This window comes from Pollachius pollachius (assembly GCF_949987615.1).
Source record: "Pollachius pollachius genome assembly, chromosome: 11".
Classification (NCBI taxonomy): domain Eukaryota; kingdom Metazoa; phylum Chordata; class Actinopteri; order Gadiformes; family Gadidae; genus Pollachius; species Pollachius pollachius.
The window spans coordinates 18,136,477-18,156,335 of NC_136944.1; the positions used below are offsets into that span (position 1 = coordinate 18,136,477).

General features: G+C 46.8%; 1 protein-coding gene across 1 annotated transcript; it reads left to right on the plus strand.

The window, feature by feature from the left end:
- Positions 1–2,632: 2,632 nt before the first annotated feature.
- On the plus strand, positions 2,633–19,661 carry doc2a (double C2-like domains, alpha; the record flags this gene model as incomplete). Its single annotated transcript, XM_079746233.1, has 10 exons — positions 2,633–2,993; positions 4,552–4,631; positions 5,596–5,670; positions 5,936–6,045; positions 8,642–8,768; positions 9,111–9,170; positions 13,702–13,898; positions 16,719–16,796; positions 18,840–18,955; positions 19,525–19,661. 10 exons carry the CDS (start codon positions 2,633–2,635, stop codon positions 19,659–19,661), a joined length of 1,341 nt encoding a protein of 446 aa, XP_079602359.1.
- Between the last annotated feature and the right edge of the window lie 198 nt (positions 19,662–19,859).

A 19,859-nucleotide genomic window follows, 5' to 3' on the forward strand; every position in this document is an offset into this window, starting at 1 on the left:
TTTGAAGTTGATGTATCGATGTTAATATAGAATCCCCCAGGCAAGAGTTTGGGTCTTCTGATGTTTGGTGAAATCGTAGCCTCCAGGCAACTGTTAAAAACTGACCAAACCAGTCTATCCTCTATCATGGTATATACTAATAGCACTATTAGTGCCCATATATTATGACCGTAGCCATATGACCGTACCCATATATCACTGGATCTTTGTTCCTCTCATAAGATTAGTATCAGATAGGGTCTCAGATTGCTTTACTCTTGTTATTGTTCTGTTCAGGTTCAGGTTAGTAAGTATAAACATAAGACTGTAACTAGTTGGTAACCAAGCAGTAATGTTCGGTTAACAGGAAGCATAACAGAAACATTCTCAATAAAATACAAACTCAATTAAAACAGGAACATATAAAAGATTGGGCAGTAATCGAGTGTTTCTTGGCATAATCAACGCCGGTCATAAACCAAATACTCATCTGAACATCGCTACCGCATCACCAGCATTTATGGACGCCAGAAGGAGAGGAAAGCGAGACGAATGATGTCCCCCTTGGCTTTCCATATGGACAATCCTCATCCTGTGGCCTGCAGGACAAGTTTATGGGGGCGATGTGATTGGCAAGCAAAAGTAAAATCTATCCCTGCCTGAAACGACGTTGAGGCCACCAACCAACACCAATTATAGGAATATGTGAGTCATTATACTGTTGACAGCAGGTAGTGGGTTTGGGTGGTCTGACACTTGATGTGAGGAGGAGATGTACTGAGAGTGTGCCTGGGCTGATGACGATGGACTAAGACACGTTGTTTGGTGTCAAACTGCACTGCTTTGTAAAGTAAAGTAACCTAGTTTGAACCAAAGAAGGTATGCGGATATGGACCCACCACAGTGGTCTCTCCTTCTCTAGTTCAACCCTAGCTGGACACACCTTCTCTGTTCACCTGAGAACTTATGGACAAACCGCACCTGCTTCTGCATTCCCCCCCCTCTTTGTGAAGTTAGGGGCCGTTCCGCATTCGTACCTGCCCTCCTTGCCTAAACAGTGTCCCTGTGGGTTATTATGGCTACATAAAGGATATTGATTTTATATAAGATCTATATCTTCACCTGACCTCACAAAACCTGACTCCACTCTCACCTGGATCGCCAATGATCCTCAGGGGTCCTGAGTGGGCATTGTCGTTTCGGTCACGGGGAGACACTGAGATTGTCTTCCAGGTCCCCAGATGAAAATGTTTTTATTATTCTTCATCTTCTGATTGTTATTCATCAGTGTGTCTCCATCCAGGCAAAGAGTGATTTTTTTCTCCGTCTAAACAGGTGGTTGTACGAGAGTTAGACAACTGTTGTCCAAACCCCCTCCAGAGGCAGTCTACACGACATTCCATCTAGATTGACGAGAACATGTGTTTTCATGTAGACGACTCTCGGAAGAGTTGTCCAGGCACGTGCTTAGCTCAGACGGCACTGTTAGTTAACTGATCGAAAGCAAGAGGGAGTCATATTCAAATGTTTCTGCAACAGTGCCTTACTGTGCCGACTGTGCATTTACTGTGCATATCAAGCGGGGAACTCTTGTAAACCACCCCTACCTGTAAACAACAGACCGAGACGGTTGTGTGCATGTTGTGCCTTTTGTGGGAAGAAGATGAGTTATTCATCTGGGGCCTCATTACAGAAATTTCCTAACTCTGAAATCCTATCCTATCTCGAGATAGGAAGACATTTAGGGGTTTTGGTATTACAGAAGAAGGTTTCCTAACTTAACTTAGGAAGAAATCCTATCTTATCTCAAGATGGGAATTTAGCCATTAAAGAACTATCCTAAGTTAGGAATTTCTTAAGTTAGGATCCCTAAGTTAGGTGGCCATACACCCTGTCCTAAATTCAAAATAACTGTCAATAACTGAAAAAGATGGCTGCAGCACTGCTAGTAGGTCTGTTTGACAATGAATAAGAGGAACATCCCAACAGAAATGTGATGGCTGAAAGGCTACCGAGACCGCATAATGATGTGGTAAATTTTCCTGACCATATTTTAATTAAATTTTATCGCCTGCAAAGACATTTAATTTTGAATTTTGCGGAATAATTACTTTACTAATTCATTACTCCTCTTTTTGTTCTCTGTACCAACAGTTAGGATAACCTAAATTAAGATAAGTTAGGTGGCCAAAGTTAAGATAGGAAATGGCCAACAGGTTAGGGACTGCTTCTGTAATAGGAAGTTAGGATTTTTCCTATCTTTGAGTGCCTTTCTTAAAATAGGATGAGAAGTTAGGATTTTTTCTGTAATGAGGCCCCAGGATACAAACAGAAATCCTTTAGTGTGTGTAGAATGTGAACGTCTCTGGTAGAATGTCGATGTAGAATGTCTCTGGTAGAATTTAGAATGTGTATGTCTCTGGTAGAACGTACATCGAGAATGTCTCTGGTAGAATGTAGAATGTGGATGTCTCTGGTAGAACGTACATCGAGAATGTCTCTGGTAGAATGTAGAATGTGGATGTCTCTGGTAGAACGTACATCGAGAATGTCTCTGGTAGAATGTAGAATGTGGATGTCTCTGGTAGAACGTACATCGAGAATGTCTCTGGTAGAATATAGAATTTGGATTTCTCTGGTGTACGCAGGGCCTATGACGGTGCGCGGGGGGAAGAAGCTCTGCATCTCCATCCAGGAACACATGGCCATCGACGTCTGCCCCGGGCCAATCAGACCCATCCGCCAGATCTCCGCATACTTCCCCCGCGTCTCCCCCACCTCCCCCACCCCACTCTCCCCCAACCCGGCCTCCGCGGTAATCCTCTCTGGCGCCGGCCTCGGGGGCGTGGTCTCTGGCCCGGCGGCAGGTCACCTCCTGTCACCGCTGCTGCCTCACGGGGGCGGGGCCATTGGGCGCGGGGGCGGAGCTATGGGGCGAGGGAGCGGGTCCCTCTCCCAGACCAGCAGCATGGACACGTCCATGGAGATCCACAGCTCAGACAGCGACGACTGCAGTGAGCTGGCATGATCTCTCTCTGTGTGGTGTCCACGTTTGTGTAGGTGTGTGTTTTTGTGTGTTGGTTTGTGTGTTTTTGGAGGTGTGCTTCATTTTGTGTGTTTGTGTGTGTGTTTGTGTTTGTGTATGGTTTGTGTCTCTGTGTGGTGCCCTGTGTGTGTAGGTGTGTCTCTGTGTGTGTGTGTTTGTGTGTGTGTTTGTGTGTATGCGTGTGTGTGTGTGTGTTTATTGCAGCAGCGTGTGTCTCTGTATGTGTGTGTGTGTGTGTGTGTGTGTGTGTGTGTGTGTGTGCTACAGCAGCGTACGGTGTCTTCAAATAGTCCAGGTGAGGTGTGGACCTCAGTTTATAACCCCACTGCAGGAAAGAGCAGGTGTTATATGACCGGATTCTACCCGATACTCTGCTTAACCTGAGAGGGAGAACTAAAACACAGCTCCACAACATGACCAAGCTACACTACATTAACCCTCAAATACACTTTGACAGCACAACACTACACTACACTATATTAGCTATATTAGACCTACACCAAAACAACACTACAATAAAATGACACTACATGACACAAAAAACTACACCCCATTATACCAAAACCACGCTACCTTAAGACTACACACAATCTTTTTGCTTATCTTTGTTTTTACAAGACTCCCTCTTTTCTAAGATGTCCTTTAGGCAGGTATTTAGTTTGGAGCTGAGGTGTACTGACTCCCACTCCTACGACGCAAGCCCAACATCGCTTTACTGCTACTAGAATATTCCCTCCTCGTTAGCCCAGATCGTCTTGGCCACTGATTCATAAAAGTCCCTATGTTGTCAATAGTAAACAATTTGTAATTCACTGAAGGACCAGACGGAGATCAGATCCGATTTATTCTGGGGAAAATAATTAAATTAATAGAACTTTCCAGACCGGTCGTGTGGACATAATTCACAATGAGAACAACAAACGACTCAAACACATTCTGGATCACTCCCTTCCGACAGAAGAAGTATTTACACTGAATCTCATTGACTGGATGCCTGAAGACAAGTGGCTGGGAGGACTCAATGGAAGATACTGCAAATCTATTACTTGAGGGAGATTTGAGTATTATAAATGTTTACTGTAGTATTATTTTAGAGCTAGTACAAGTACTATTACTATTAAAAGGACCTTGCTGGACTTCATGCATCTGTTGCATTCATTTCTGCTCAGATGTTTAAGGTGTGGGTTTGTTGTGTGTGTGTGTGTGTGTGTGTGAGAGCGTGTGTGTGTTGTTTCTGTCTGTATAATGGTTTGTATAAGGTTATTGTGTGTATGTGTGTGTGTGTGTGTATGCTCTAGAAATATTGTGTATAATGTATGCAAGTGTGTGTGTGTGTGTGTGTGTGTGTGTGTGTGTGTGTGTATGTGGCTGCACAAGGAGTATTATGTGTGTAATGTAAGTGTTTGTATGTGTGTATAATGTATGTGTGTGTGTACATTTGTGTGTGTCTGCGTGTATGTGTGTGTGTGTGTGTGTGTTTGTGTGTGTGTGAGTGTGTGCCTGTACGTGTGTGTGTGTGTGTGTAGCTGCTCTAGGAACGCTGGAGTTTGAGTTGTTCTACCAGCAGACCACCAGCCAACTGCACTGCACCATCCTCAGAGCTAAGGTAGGGGTGTATGTGTGTGTGTGTGTGTGTGTGTGTGTGTGTGTGCATGTGTGCGTGTATCCATGCTTTAGTCACAAATGGGATTACATTTTAACATAATCTCCTCACATTCCGCTCCTTTCCAGCTAAATATTTAAAAACATCCAATTAGAGCACTCCTGTTGCCCAATGTTCCAAGCGTCTGGGAGCAGGTCGCGATGCCACGGCTGTTGACAGGAAACGAAGGGGCGATCAAGAGCTGGAGGTCGGAGGGTTTCCCGCCAATAACCTTTAGGACAAACATCTTGTTTCACCAGCTCGAGGACATTACATTGGAGCACAAGCATGCGTGGGTGTGTGTATGCGCTGTGTACACAGGCTGTGTATGCCTGTGTGTGTGTTCCTTTGTGTGTGTGTGCGTGTGTGCTGCCTGTGTGTGTGTCTGTTTGTCTGTGTGCATCAGCCACAGGGAATGTGATCTGCACAACTAGAATAGGGCACAAGCTTCATACAAAGTTAAAATCTTCATAAATAAATATGTATAATATAAATATTTAACATTAAATATTTAAGAATCCAACAAAAGGTAATACCCTCTTTTCTGAAAAAGTTCATGCAGAGGATATATTAGTAAATAGTCTATTAATATGATGTAAAGTATCATGATCCTTTCCAACCCTTCGCACGTCTTGTTTTCTGTATCCTCATTAGGGAAATATATGTCAACTGTGTTGATTACTGATTATGTTCACCTGTGTTCTGGTTAATTAACACGCAGTTTCTGTCCCTCTCCGTTGCTTGTTTATTCCTTCGTATTTCTGTCATGTCTCTGCATCTTGGTTCTTCTGGTTCCAGTAAAAGATATTTTCATATTCTTAATGAGTGATAGTCTTAATAAATGGATACATTTGTACTCAAGTCGATGATCACTACCTGCTGTATATAAGGGATGTTAACCTTTATTCTCTGTTCTCTTTGTCTCCAGGGTCTTAAACCCATGGACTTCAATGGCTTGGCCGACCCCTACGTCAAACTGCATCTGCTGCCCGGAGCGTGCAAGGTAATGATATGAGAGAGAGAGAGAGAGAGAGAGGGAGAGGGAGAGGGAGAGGGGGGGAGAGAGAGAGAGAGAGAATGAATCTATCCTCTCTCCTCTCTCCTCTCCCATTCCCTCCCTCCTCCTCCCCTACCTCTATCTCTACAACCCGATTCAATTAAATCCAAAAAGAGCTTTATTGGCATGGCTACACTGATAAAGCAGTTGAAAAACGAAACAAAATAATAATAAGCTCTCTTCGTTTCTCTCGCTTTTTTTTTCCTCACAGGCCAACAAGTTAAAGACCAGGACAATCAGGAACTCCCTACACCCGGTGTGGAACGAGACTCTGACATACGTCGGCATCACTGAGGAAGACATGCACAGGAAGACCCTCAGGTGTGTGTGTGTGTGTGTGTGTGTGTGTTTGCGCGTGCGAGTGCAAGTAAAAATGTAATGTAAATGCATATGTTGATTTGTCATGTGGACACGATGCTGTCAGATGTCAGCAGGGATGCCATGATGTGATAGATTTTAATTGTGGTCACGCAGCAGCTTAGCAATTCAGCGCCGCTAACCTTCGCTGCTAATAAATCTCCGGAACTCTGCTGTTGACATTAAGCTAGCCTGCTAGCCTGTCCCCGCAAGCTAATTAAAATGTCAACCTGGAGACTTATGGTAGCGTGGTGGACTAAAAGATCATTCAGCCCTTGCCATCTAACACACAAACACACACCATACACATACACACAAACACTTCCCCCATGCGTGGAAGAACTGCCCAAAGACAGATTGTCTCTCAAAGAGAGTGTTTGTTGTTTGTATTTGTTGTTTGTTCCATGTTCATCTCTTTGCAAGTCTGTGTCTTTCTCCTTAGTCATATAATTCCAGTCTTCAGCCCGGAACACAAAACATTCTGCTAATTTCAGACCCTGACCTGATCAATATCGCTAAAAGTACGGTCATGTCCCTAGCGGATCACTAGCATAATGTCATTTACTTTTGAACCGTTCTCTTTGTTCTCTTCTGGAATAAGAGCCCCCTTAAGTTGATTTTATCTCTACACCATAGAATATAATGTACTTTACATCTAATCATTAAGCGAAAGCTTTTATCCAAAGGACACCTCCACCCTCAGACAGAAACCTCCACCCTCTAACACCTCCACCCTCTAACACCTCCACCCTCAGACAGACACCTCCACCCTCAGACAGAAACCTCCACCCTCTAACACCTCCACCCTCTAACACCTCCACCCTCAGACAGAAACCTCCACCCTCTAACACCTCCACCCTCTAACACCTCCACCCTCAGACAGACACCTCCACCCTCAGACAGAAACCTCCACCCTCTAACACCTCCACCCTCTAACACCTCCACCCTCAGACAGAAACCTCCACCCTCTAACACCTCCACCCTCAGACAGAAACCTCCACCCTCTAACACCTCCACCCTCAGACAGAAACCTCCACCCTCTAACACCTCCACCCTCTAACACCTCCACCCTCAGACAGACACCTCCACCCTCTAACACCTCCACCCTCAGACAGACACCTCCACCCTCTAACACCTCCACCCTCAGACAGACACCTCCACCCTCTAACACCTCCACCCTCAGACAGACACCTCCACCCTCTAACACCTCCACCCTCTAACACCTCCACCCTCAGACAGAAACCTCCACCCTCAGACACCTCCACCCTCAGACAGAAACCTCCACCCTCTAACACCTCCACCCTCAGACAGAAACCTCCACCCTCTAACACCTCCACCCTCTAACACCTCCACCCTCTAACACCTCCACCCTCAGACAGACACCTCCACCCTCTAACACCTCCACCCTCAGACAGACACCTCCACCCTCTAACACCTCCACCCTCAGACAGACACCTCCACCCTCTAACACCTCCACCCTCAGACAGACACCTCCACCCTCTAACACCTCCACCCTCTAACACCTCCACCCTCAGACAGACACCTCCACCCTCAGACACCTCCACCCTCAAACACATCCACCCTCTAACACCTCCACCCTCAAACACCTTCACCCTCAAACACCTCCACCCTCTAACACCTCCACCCTCTAACACCTCCACCCTCTAACACCTCCACCCTCAGACAGACACCTCCACCCTCTAACACCTCCACCCTCTAACACCTCCACCCTCAGACAGACACCTCCACCCTCTAACACCTCCACCCTCTAACACCTCCACCCTCAGACAGACACCTCCACCCTCTAACACCTCCACCCTCAGACAGACACCTCCACCCTCTAACACCTCCACCCTCAGACAGACACCTCCACCCTCTAACACCTCCACCCTCTAACACCTCCACCCTCTAACACCTCCACCCTCTGACACCTCCACCCTCTAACACCTTCACCCTCTAACACCTCCACCCTCTAACACCTCCACCCTCTAACACCTTCACCCTCAAACACCTTCACCCTCAAACACCTTCACCCTCAAACACCTCCACCCTCAAACAGACATCTCCACCTGAGACAGTGTGTGTGTGTGTGTGTGTGTGTGTGTGTGTGTGTGTGTGTGTGTGTACGCATGAGTGCATATGTGTGTGTGTGTGTGTGTGTGCGTGCATATGTGTGTACCAGAAGTGGAACCTCCGCACTCCACTCATCAGATAAGGAGGAGGAGTTAAAAATTATTGATGGAGCAAGTAGAATGCAAAAATAAATTCATGCAGCAGAATATATCTGTATGCACACACATGTAGTCCTAAAAGCAAGAAATGCAATGTGAACATTCAAGATGAATTATATGATGGGAAATATACTTAATTGTCCATCTTGAGATTTAGGAATATCACCTTTGTCTGTGTGATGCCTACCTTGACCCCTGACCCCTATTTTGACCCCTGCGCTGACCCCTACCTTGAGCCCTGACCCCTGCGGTAACCCCTACCTTGACCACTGACCCATTCCTTGGCCAATGACCCCTGCATTGACCCCTGACCCCTACGTTGACCCCAGGTTGTCAGTGTGTGACGAGGACAAGCTGACTCACAACGAGTTCATTGGGGAGTCGAGGGTTCCACTGCGCCGCGTCAAACCAGACCAGACCAAGTACTTCCACACCTGCCTGGAGCACCCGCCCCCGGTGACCCACACACACACACACACACACAAACAGACACACACACACACACACACACACACACACACACACACACACAGTAACACACACACACACACACATCCGCCCTCTGTAATACACACACACACACACAGACACACACACACACAACCACCGGCCCCGTTAATACACACACAAACGCAAACAAACACCTACCTCTGGTGATAAACACACAGACACGCACGCACGCTCGCTCGCACACACACACACACACACACACACACACAAACAAAAGAAAACCCATATAAGAGACCTTATTGCTGATTCATTTCTCCCCTCCCTAACCTCTCTCTCTCTGTCTCTCAGCTTCCTTCTCCTACAGCCATGGGCACAGCTCTGAGGGGAATATCCTGTTACTTAAGAGAGGTACCTGTCTGTCTGTATGGCTGTCTGTCTGTTTATCTACCTGTAAGTCTGTCTGTCTGTCTGTCTGTCTGTCTGTCTGTCTGTCTGTTTCTCTACCTTTCTGTCTGCCTGTCTGGCTGGCTTGATCCCTCTCGCTTTGAGGACATGCAGAAGGGGCCATATGTAATTTGGGCAGCTGAGCCTAAACTGGTCCAAAAATATGTCCACTGTTGATTATCTGATCAATCACAACATTCAGACTTCGTAGCACATATAATAAACCTTATGTGACCACATATAACGTTTGTTGAACAATCGTTAGGATACACTGAAGTATCCTCTTCCCGAGAAAATTAAGCGGCCGATTAAACTTCATTGAGTAGAAGTGCAATTGGATAATCTGAACAACAAAGATCAAGGAGGATATCTAGCAGGCACTGTAATACTCTAGAGACAAACTTTGTAATCCAGGAACAATACAACAACCTCATGCTGTTTTTGGAGTATTGTTAGTCCATGAATAACGCCCAAATTCATTGATTTACCTTAATCCGTCTCCTCCCACCTCTTCATTCAGTTCCCCATATTAATGAACAGCAGACAGCCTTTAGGGACAGCCCGTTAGCCTTGGAGGCTAGTCCACGTGTTAGCCTGGGAGGCTAGTGCTTTCGTTAGCATGAGAAGGCATAAGCGTGGGAGGCTTCACCAGTGGGTGAACCTTTGAAAGCTAGTGCTGGTGTTTAAATGGAAGACTAGTCTCATAATTAGCATGAAAGGATTTCATAGCTCTCCTGTCATCATGGAAGGCTACTCCTGGTGTTAGCATGTGAACCTAGTACTGTTTTTGACATGCAAGGTTAGGGTTAAGTCTCATAATGAGCTTTATATTATTAGGACATGTTGTTTGCCAATAGAGTGTTGCTTCTCTATTAGCCCAGCTAATTAATTGCAATATCCATCACTGCAGGTTGAGGACGCTAATGACACAAATTATCCAATCGAAGCACACAAAATTAGGCATTCAGGACACGGAACGTGTCTCTGAAATTACAAAATTGAGTACAACATGGTGGGACAGATTATGCAGCCCAACAGCCAGATTCACTTCAACTGGTTAAAAAACCAAAGAGGCGAAAAAACTGAATATTTGGTATTTTTATCATTCGTTGGATTGATGGAAAATATAACTGATGCATTCCTTCTTTTTCATAACAATATAAGCAGACAGCGTTGAGTCTTGCGTATATACTATTCCCCCGCGTGGTTGGCCCTAGAAGACCCTAGTTATACGGAGGGGGTGTTTGGAGTAAATAAATCCCAGCAGGATGGAGACAGATTCATGCCTACTGTCCTATACCTTCTGTTTTATGCTTGTCTGGAATTAATAAAATCGTTTCTTATCAGGTGGTCCAGAAAGAGAAAGAACCTATTCCCAGTCAGTGCCTGGGTTTGGTGTAAGTTGAGATTCTAGTGCGAATAGTCATTTGTTCAGGGGCTCGTTTCAATGTCAACCAAACTGATGTCAGTCACTGTTTAAGAAGAAGAAAACAAAGACAAACCAATGTGTTGTGGAGGCCTTCCAACAAGGTGGATAAGGCCATTTCTCTTCCCAGTCACAGAATAAATGGGATCTCGACCTGTTGAGATGCTGTCGCCCATTCAGGAAGAGTGACAATGGTGCTTTGTTTGGAGAGCAAGATAACTTCTTATTGAAGTAAATACCCTGCACTGATGTGTGTGTGTGTGTGTGTGTGTGTGTGTGTGTGTGTGTGTGTGTGTGTGTGTGTGTGTGTGTGTGTGTCTGTGAGAGAGTGAGAGAGTGAGTGAGAGAGAGAGAGAGAGGGAGAGTATGAGTGTGTCTGAGACATAGAAAGTAAATAAACAGTATGTTATATGTTGTTTCTGATTCATTATCAGAGCTGTTTATATTTTTCATTCATCAGATGCTTCGAGTCAATGCAATTTACAGTGAAAACAGAGGCAGGTCATTAAGGAGCAGGTACATGTTAGACAGTACAGTGACAGGTCATTGAGGAGCAGAGAGGGTTAGACAGTACAGAGACAGGTCATTAAGGAGAAGGTAGGGGTTGGACAGTACAGAGACAGGTCATTGAGGAGCAGAGAGGGTTAGACAGTACAGAGACAGGTCATTAAGGAGCAGGTAGGAGTTGGACAGTACAGAGACAGGTCATTGAGGAGCAGGTAGGGGTTAGAAGGTACAGAGACAGGTCATTAAGGAGCAGGTAGGGGTTAGACAGTACAGAGACAGGTCATTAAGGAGCAGGTAGGGGTTGGACAGTACAGAGACAGGTCATTGAGGAGCAGGTAGGGGTTAGACACTACAGAGACAGGTCATTGAGGAGCAGGTAGGGGTTAAACAGTACAGAGGCAGGTCATTAAGGAGCAGGTAGGGGTTGGACAGTACAGAGACAGGTCATTGAGGAGCAGGTAGGGGTTAGACAGTACAGAGACAGGTCATTGAGGAGCAGGTAGGGGTTAGACAGTACAGAGACAGGTCATTCAGGAGCAGGTAGGCGTTAGACAGTACAGAGACAGGTCATTAAAGAGCGGGTAGGGGTTAGACAGTACAGAGACAGGTCATTGAGGAGCAGGTAGGGGTTAGACAGTACAGAGACAGGTCATTGAGGAGCAGGTAGGGGTTAGACAGTACAGAGACAGGTCATTGAGGAGCAGGTAGAGGGCATCTTGCTCCAGGATGCCTACAGGTAGAGTGAGGACATTAGGGCTCAAACACAGAACCTTGTGTTCTAACAGAGTTTAACACTTTGGTTCTATAGCATTGTGTTTGGTTCTATAGCATTGTGTTTGGTTCTGTAGCATTGTGTTCGGTTATATATCATTGTGTTTGGTTCTGTAGTGTTGTGTTTGGTTCTATAGCATTGTGTTCGGTTCTGTAGCGTTGTGTTCGGTTCTATATCATTGTGTTTGGTTCTGTAGTGTTGTGTTTGGTTCTATAGAGTTGTGTTTGGTTCTATAGCATTGTGTTCGGTTCTGTAGCATTGTGTTCGGTTCTATATCATTGTGTTTGTTTCTCTAGTGTTGTGTTTGGTTCTATAGCATTGTGTTCGGTTCTGTAGCGTTGTTTTTGGTTCTATATCATTGTGTTTGGTTTTGTAGCGTTGTGTTTGGTTCTATATCATTGTGTTTGGTTCTGTAGTGTTGTGGTTTATTCCGTAGCATTGCGGTTGGTTCTGTAGTGTTGGTTTGGTTATTCAAGCGCTGCAGGCGCTTACTGGTCAACGCGGGAATAATCAGGTTGTAAGCTAGGCTGGACAGGATGGAGGCTGTTAGTTTTATGATTCAAGTAATAGCCGTTGAGGGAAGAGGTAGAATCCTGTTGTGTTGTTTAGTGACTGGAAGCACCTTGAGGCGATAGCCTTCCTCCTGTATGAAGCACTTTGCTTGGTGAGCCGTGGAAGCGTGATTTTATAGATGGGATTCGGTAGGGACTCGTTTCGCAACCTCTGACCTTGAATTGGGGTTGTAAGCTCTGAGCTGTTGCAGACAGAAAGCTAACAACACATATACTGTCTTTGCTACTACTGTGTTAGCTGCCGGTTTCTAATACATACTGAATGCAAACTAAGAACTACTATACTTTCTTTGTTGCTTCAGTTATAGTCTCTATCTATATAGCCTTCGGACCACAAAGTGTTAAACAGTAGCCGAAAAGTTATTATACCAGCTGGCTGCTGTATATCATAATCCATCTCTCACCATCAACATTCATCATCCAATTTAAATTACCCTTAATCAAAGTTACATCTTCTTATAACAAATTACATTTGAACACCTGGCTGGTGTTACAATGACAGATTGTAGCCTTCTGGGAGAATGTGGGGTGAAATCTAGACCAGATTACCGCTAACGACCGTGTTTAATGTGTCATCATAATAATGTAGTATATAATAATAACAGGGTGTGGGGATGGGTCTGTTAGAGCTGCTATTAGCTTTAATGTGACTGGCTGAAACCTTGCCATGGCGGGAATATTAAGCGTCCCAGAGCTCAGATCAACGCCAAGAAATTGAGTTTTTAAAATTAGTTGTCACCCAGAGGAGACACTGAAAGACGACGCTAAGTAATCGCTCAGGTGCGCTGTGGTTAACCTGTGTGTGTGTGTGTGTGTGTTAGTGTGTGTGTGTATGTTAGTATTATTGTTTATTATGTGTGTGTGCACGTATTGTGTGGATGTCATTGATTATGTGATGGTAGACTGTATATGTTTGTGTGTCCATATATTTACTGAACCCCCTGACCACTTGGGAGGTGTGTGAGAGAGGCAGGGGGAGAGGGCTCGGTCTCTCTCTCTCTTCTCTCTCTCACTCTCTCTCTCTCTGTCAGGTTAGAGCTCTCTCTCTCTCTCTCTCTCTCTCTCTCTCTCTCTCTCTCTCTCTCTGTCAGGCTAGCCAACCTTATGCGCTAAGATAATCTGCTAAACGTAGCCCCTAAGGCTAGCCGCTAGGCTTGCCCGCTAACCTTAGCCGCTAACCCCCCTCCCCTGACCATAACTGCTCTTCTCCTCCGCCAGTGGGAGAACGAGCAGCTGCATAGCCTGGAGGAGAGGGGCCGTCTCCTGCTCTCCCTGCAGTTCCTCCAGGCCAGGGAGGTGGAGGGGGGAGCAGGAGAAGACCTCCGTCGTGGCGGAGGGCTCTGTGTCGGTGTGCGGCGGTGTGCCCACCTGGCCGCCATGGACGTCAACGGCTTCTCCGACCCCTACGTCAAGATGTGAGTTCTGCGCTCTGAGACCCGCTGTTCTTTGTTCATCCAGCAGACGCTCATTTCAAAGGAACTCACAGTGGTGGGAGGCGGCGGTTAGGGGTCGCCGTGCTCTAGGACGCCTACAGGTAGACCGTGGTCATCGGGGATCGAACCCAGGACATTTCGGCTGGGGGTCAACCACCCCGACCGGACGGGCCTCGGGAGTGCAGAGGTTGAAGAACGGTGTCTGTTCATAACCTCTCTGCTGGTCTCTGTTTTTTGACTTGTGTTTGTTTGGATGTGGAAAGGCTGGAGGAGTAATGTAGTTAGTGTGGGTTAACTCGACTCTTAGAGGAAGCCACTTGTTTTAAATGCGGCAACACAGAACAGAACAATTAGAATAAACTGTGTGCGCAGCCTTTACTCTCAGACCCACGTTGTGAGACACCACTACGAATAGAATAATAAGCCACCGAATCATCTTTTGACCAAAGGTGTTGTACCACCACAGTTCTACTGGTTACAATCTGAGCTGCCCAGTACAACCACAGCACGATTTCTCAGCACAGACACGGATTTCATAATGAAAATGTCCTTCATGGACACTGGGCTGGGCGGCAAGGTGCAGACGGAAGTGCCAGCTGCTGGAGGAGGAGATCTCCGTGAGAGGCTGAGAGGCGGAGAGATAACCAGTACAGACCATAATGTTACACACAATAACCCCCAGCACGTCTGTTTCCTGCTGGTCCTGTTGGCATGGCAACTTGGCCCCACTTGATGAAGACGTGAAGTCGGTCCAAGAGGAAGCTAGTCCTGGACACCTCCACCTCCACTCCCTCTGCGAACCTCTCCCTATTAGCCTCTACCTCGCTCTACCAGCCTCTCTCTAGCAGCTTCTACCTCTCTCTACCAACTTCTTTATAAGCAGCCTCTACCTCTCTCTACCAGCCTCTCCCCCTCCTTTAACTCTCGATCAGGTAACCGGTAGAGCAAGGCATTAACAGTGCCAGGTCGAGGGGTTTGTTTCCCACTGCAGCCTTGCTCAGAATGGTTGAACATAAGGCATTGTACGCTGCTGTTGATAAATGCATTCACCGAATGGCTTGTATACATTTATTTATTTATTACATTTACTCACAAACAAACAAATACTGACCTAATGCAACCTTTCTCATTGTGTGTGTTTTTGTTTTACTTGTGAGAGCGAGAGCAGGTGCAGGAGAGTGAGGTATCATTGTGTTATGAGGACAATACTGCGCCCACGTTTTGACAATGCCTAATTATTTGTGTTGTTAGCGCTAATCCTTTAGTGTTTATTAACGACGTGTGGATTGTGTTCATCCAAAAGATGTCCTCTCCACTAATGGGCTTCAATGCATCATTAGCCCGGGTGTTAACTCACACACATCACACACAGATTCTTATACGCATAGCCACTGCCCCCCCCCCCCCCCCCCCCCCCCCCCCCCCACCCACACACACACACACACACATACATACATACATACACACGCACACACACACACAAACCCTTTTCCTGAAGGGTTTTGTGAGGTCTGTAATAGTGGATTTGCAACAGTAAAGTCTAATTGGACTGATTGTTTTTCAGTCGCTGTCAGCTTCGCTAAGTGAGATTTACCCAGAAAGCTTGGCTCCACAGCTCACTAGCTAATTAATAGTAATGTTCATAGCCTCGATCTCCATAGGAACTAATAGACAGTGGAGAGGAGAGGATGGGAGAGGAGAGGAGAGGAGAGGAGGGGAGGGGAGAGGAGAGGAGAGGAGAGGAGGGGAGGGGAGAGGAGACGAGACGAGACGAGACGAGACGAGACGAGACGAGAGGAGGGGAGGGGAGAGGAGAGGAGGGGAGGAGAGGGGAGGGGAGGGGAGAGGAGAGGAGATGAGAGGAGAAGAGAGGAGACGAGACGAGGGGAGGGGAGAGGAGGGGAGACGAGACAAGAGGAGAGGAGAGGAGGGGAGGGGAGAGGAGAGGAGACGAGGAGGAGAGGATGGGAGAGGAGAGGAGAGGATATGAGAGGAGAGGAGACGAGAGGAGAGGAGACGAGACGAGAGGAGAGGAGGGGAGGGGAGAGGAAAGGAGGGGAGAGAAGGGGCGGAGGAGGGAAAAGGAGGGGAGAGGAGAGAGCAGAGTGAAGAGGTGAGGGGAGGAGAGGAGAGGAGGAGAAAGGAGAGGGGAGCAGGGCATGGGTAGAGGAGAGGAGGAGAGGGTAGAGGAAAGGAGAAGAGAGGAGGGGAGAGGACAGGAAAGAGGAGAGAGTATAGGGAAGAGGGAAGAGGTGTGGGGATGAGAGGAGAGGAGAGGAAGGGAGAGGAGGGGAGGGGAGGAGACTAGGGGAGAGGAAGGAGAGAGGAAAGGGTAGCGGGTTGAGGGTAGAGGCTAGAGGAGAGGGGAGGGAAGAGAGGAGAGAGGAAAGGGGAGAATGTAGAGGAGAGGGTAGAGGAGGGGAGAGGGGAGTCTCCTCTATTAGTGAGGGACGACAAAGGAGCAGATTGTGCGGTTCATCATGGTAGTGTGATGATACCTGGAGGATTCCTCTGGCGGCAGACATAATTAGATAAAGAGAAAGCGAGAGGTGGGGGGGGGGGGTATTACGGACGGGAGATAGGGAGAGTGTGTGTGTATGTGTGTGTGTGTGTGTGTGCGTGTGAGTGAGAAAATGGTCAAAAAAGAATGAACGTTTTCTCTCTGAAGAGGCTGAACAGGAGCAACATCACATGAATATCAAAGCAAAACACTCCGATTCATCTCACCTCCCTTGCTCCTCCCCCTCCTCCCACTGCTCCTCCCCCCGACTCCCCCCGACTCCCCCTCTGTCTCTCCAACAGATACCTGAAACCTGACATACAGAAGAAATCCAAGCACAAAACAGCAGTGATTAAAAAGACACTGAACCCTTCAACGAGGTACGAGTCCAGTAGCAACCAGCACGCTGCACCACCCAGCACACTGCACCTCCTCCGATCACCTCCATCACCACCTCCACGCTCCCTCCAACGCCGCCACCTACCATCACCTTGATCACCTCCACCCCTCCATAACCTCAACCCTTCATCACCTCCATCATCTCATCCACCTGCATGACCTCTGTCAACTCCATCACCTCCGTCATCTTAATCACCTTCACTTCCATCCGCCATCACATCCATCACCTTGATCACCTCCACCCTCTACATCCCCTCCACCCTCCATAACCTCCATCACCTTGATCACCTCCACCCTCTACATCCCCTCCACCCTCCATACCCTCCATCATCTCCTTGACCTCCACCCTCCATAACCTCCATCACCTCCACCCTCCATGACCTCCATCACCTCCACCCTCCATGACCTCCATCACCTCCACACTCCATAACCTCCATCACCTCCATCCTCTCCACCCTCCATAACCTCCACCCTCCATAACCTCCGTCATCACCTTGACCTCCACCCTTCATGACCTCCATCACCTCCACCCTCCATAACCTCCGTCATCACCTTGACCTCCACCCTCCATGACCTCCATCACCTCCACACTCCATAACCTCCATCACCTCCATCCTCTCCACCCTCCATAACCTCCACCCTCCATAACCTCCGTCATCACCTTGACCTCCACCCTTCATGACCTCCATCACCTCCACCCTCCATCCTCTCCACCCTCCATAACCTCCGTCATCACCTTGACCTCCACCCTCCATAACCTCCATCACCTCCACCCTCCATAACCTCCATCACCTTGACCTCCACCCTCCATAACCTCCGTCATCACCTTGACCTCCACCCTTCATGGCCTCCATCCTCTCCACCCTCCATAACCTCCGTCAGGTCTACGCTCTACCCTATATCACCTCCAACACCATCACCTCCTTCCTCCATCACTCCATCAACTTTAGAACATATAACTATGGAACATGCAGGCCCATAGAACTATACAACATAGAACTACGAAACTTAGAAATTTAGAACTATAGAATGATAGAACTATAGAACCATAGTTCTATAAAACATAGACCTATAGAACTTTGGAAAACTGGTAAACACTTTACTAATTAAGGTTTGTCCCTCATTAACGCCAGATCTCTCAATACTTTTTGGTCACTTAATAGATGGATAGGTTGATTATTGAACACAATATATATCATATAATATGATATAATACTCATCAACCGTCACCTCACCACGAAGAGTGGTAATCTATAGTGTATATCATCTCCGCCAGAGCCACGGCTCATGGTTTAGCTCCGTAAAGCCATTTCACTAACCTTTTTTTTTTATACCGTTCTTGCATCATGCCCTTCATTATGTAATTATATCATATATCTTTATGCCCTTACGTTTTTAGACATTCTCATTATATCAGGATTCGGCATGTTAATCCACTGGGTATTTTCTCCCTCAACAATTAACAAATAAAAGTGATTGATGATAATGAGCCCATCAGAGGGATCAGTTGCGCTTTATCACGCTCACACACTCCAAGTGAAGATCTGCATCTGACAGCAGCCCCCGGAACACTAAGCCCTCCATCAGCCACACCAAAGCTCCCATAATCCTCGGGGGTAAAGATCTTGAGAAAGCAGGCAAAGGAAGATTCCATCTCCCAGGTGCTGCTGACATAAAATGATCCAATTCAACTTCTTAGAAGGCAACAATTTCAGACAATACAACCCAAAGGTTCTCTGTGTTAGGGGTTTAGCTTTCATAAAATGCAGCTTAACAGTATATACATGTCATTAAGGCCGGTTTGCGTTTTAGATGCCTACTGGTAGGCACTTGGGTTCAAACCCAGAACCTTTCAGCTGGGAGAAAATCCCTAACATGACAACAAATAGACTAACCTCCTCAATTCTCATTGATGAATAGCACTGTTTCAGCCCGTAGATGTTTTTGTTGTATTCAGAAAAAGTCTGATGGGTCCAGACGGGCCCAGAAGGGTCCAGAAAGCTCCAGACTAGGACCTAAAGCAGGTCTCTCTTTGTTCTACAGGAGTTCTTCTACGAGATATCTCTGGCAGAGCTGGCTCATAAAACCCTTGAGGTCACGGTGTGGGACTACGACCTGGGCCGCTCCAACGACTTCATCGGTAAGAAAACCTGTCCTCTGGATCTCAAATTCCCTGTGGTTCACCGGTGCTCTAGTCTAGTTCCTGTTTGTTTGAATAGTCTATTCAAACTGGAATACTGTCTATTCAAAGACACAGGAACTAAAGCTGAACCTTACATTCAGAAGGCATCCAAGCACAAAACAGCAGTGTTCAACTGAGAGTCCAAAGAAGATGCTCAAAGGAGTGCAGTATGCTGTGTAATGCAACGTTTTCTTGAAAACAGAGTAACAAAGTTCCACTTTGTAGGAACATATTCATTTAGCCTTACAGACACCTAGATACCTTATCTAGATCACCTTACAGTAAACGTTATCATATGTAGATTAAGTAGTTAGTGGTTAGGGCATCTTACTCAAGGATCTACTGTCAATCAACTGTTGGACTGTAAAATGGAAACCAAGAACCTTTTGACTGGGAGTCCCTAACCTGTAGACTACCCTGTCCCTACAGGATCTCATTAATTTTAAGTTCTTACTAGTAGTCACGATACCTTTGTCTTCACAAGTCCTGCTCTCTCTCTTGTCTGTGATTGGTTGGTGTTTGGTCAGGTGGTGTCTGTCTGAGCTGTCACTCACAGGGCGACGCCCTCCGTCATTGGATGGACTCTCTGAAGAACAAGGGACAGAGGGTGGAGCGATGGCACATTCTGACCAATGAGCTCCCTCAGACCTTCAGCCACGACTAGCCCTGCCACACTCCCATTGGCTGGTGGACAGGATGTGCATGTTGTCGCCTGGAACAGATGAATGTAACGTCATGACGACAAAGAGGAGTGCTGCATACGCGACACTGTGACCGTTGCTACCGTTAACCGGAGTCACGAAACCTAAAGCGTTGTTTACAAAAAAATCTGTGGAGCATGTTTGCAAAAAGTGGTTTGCTT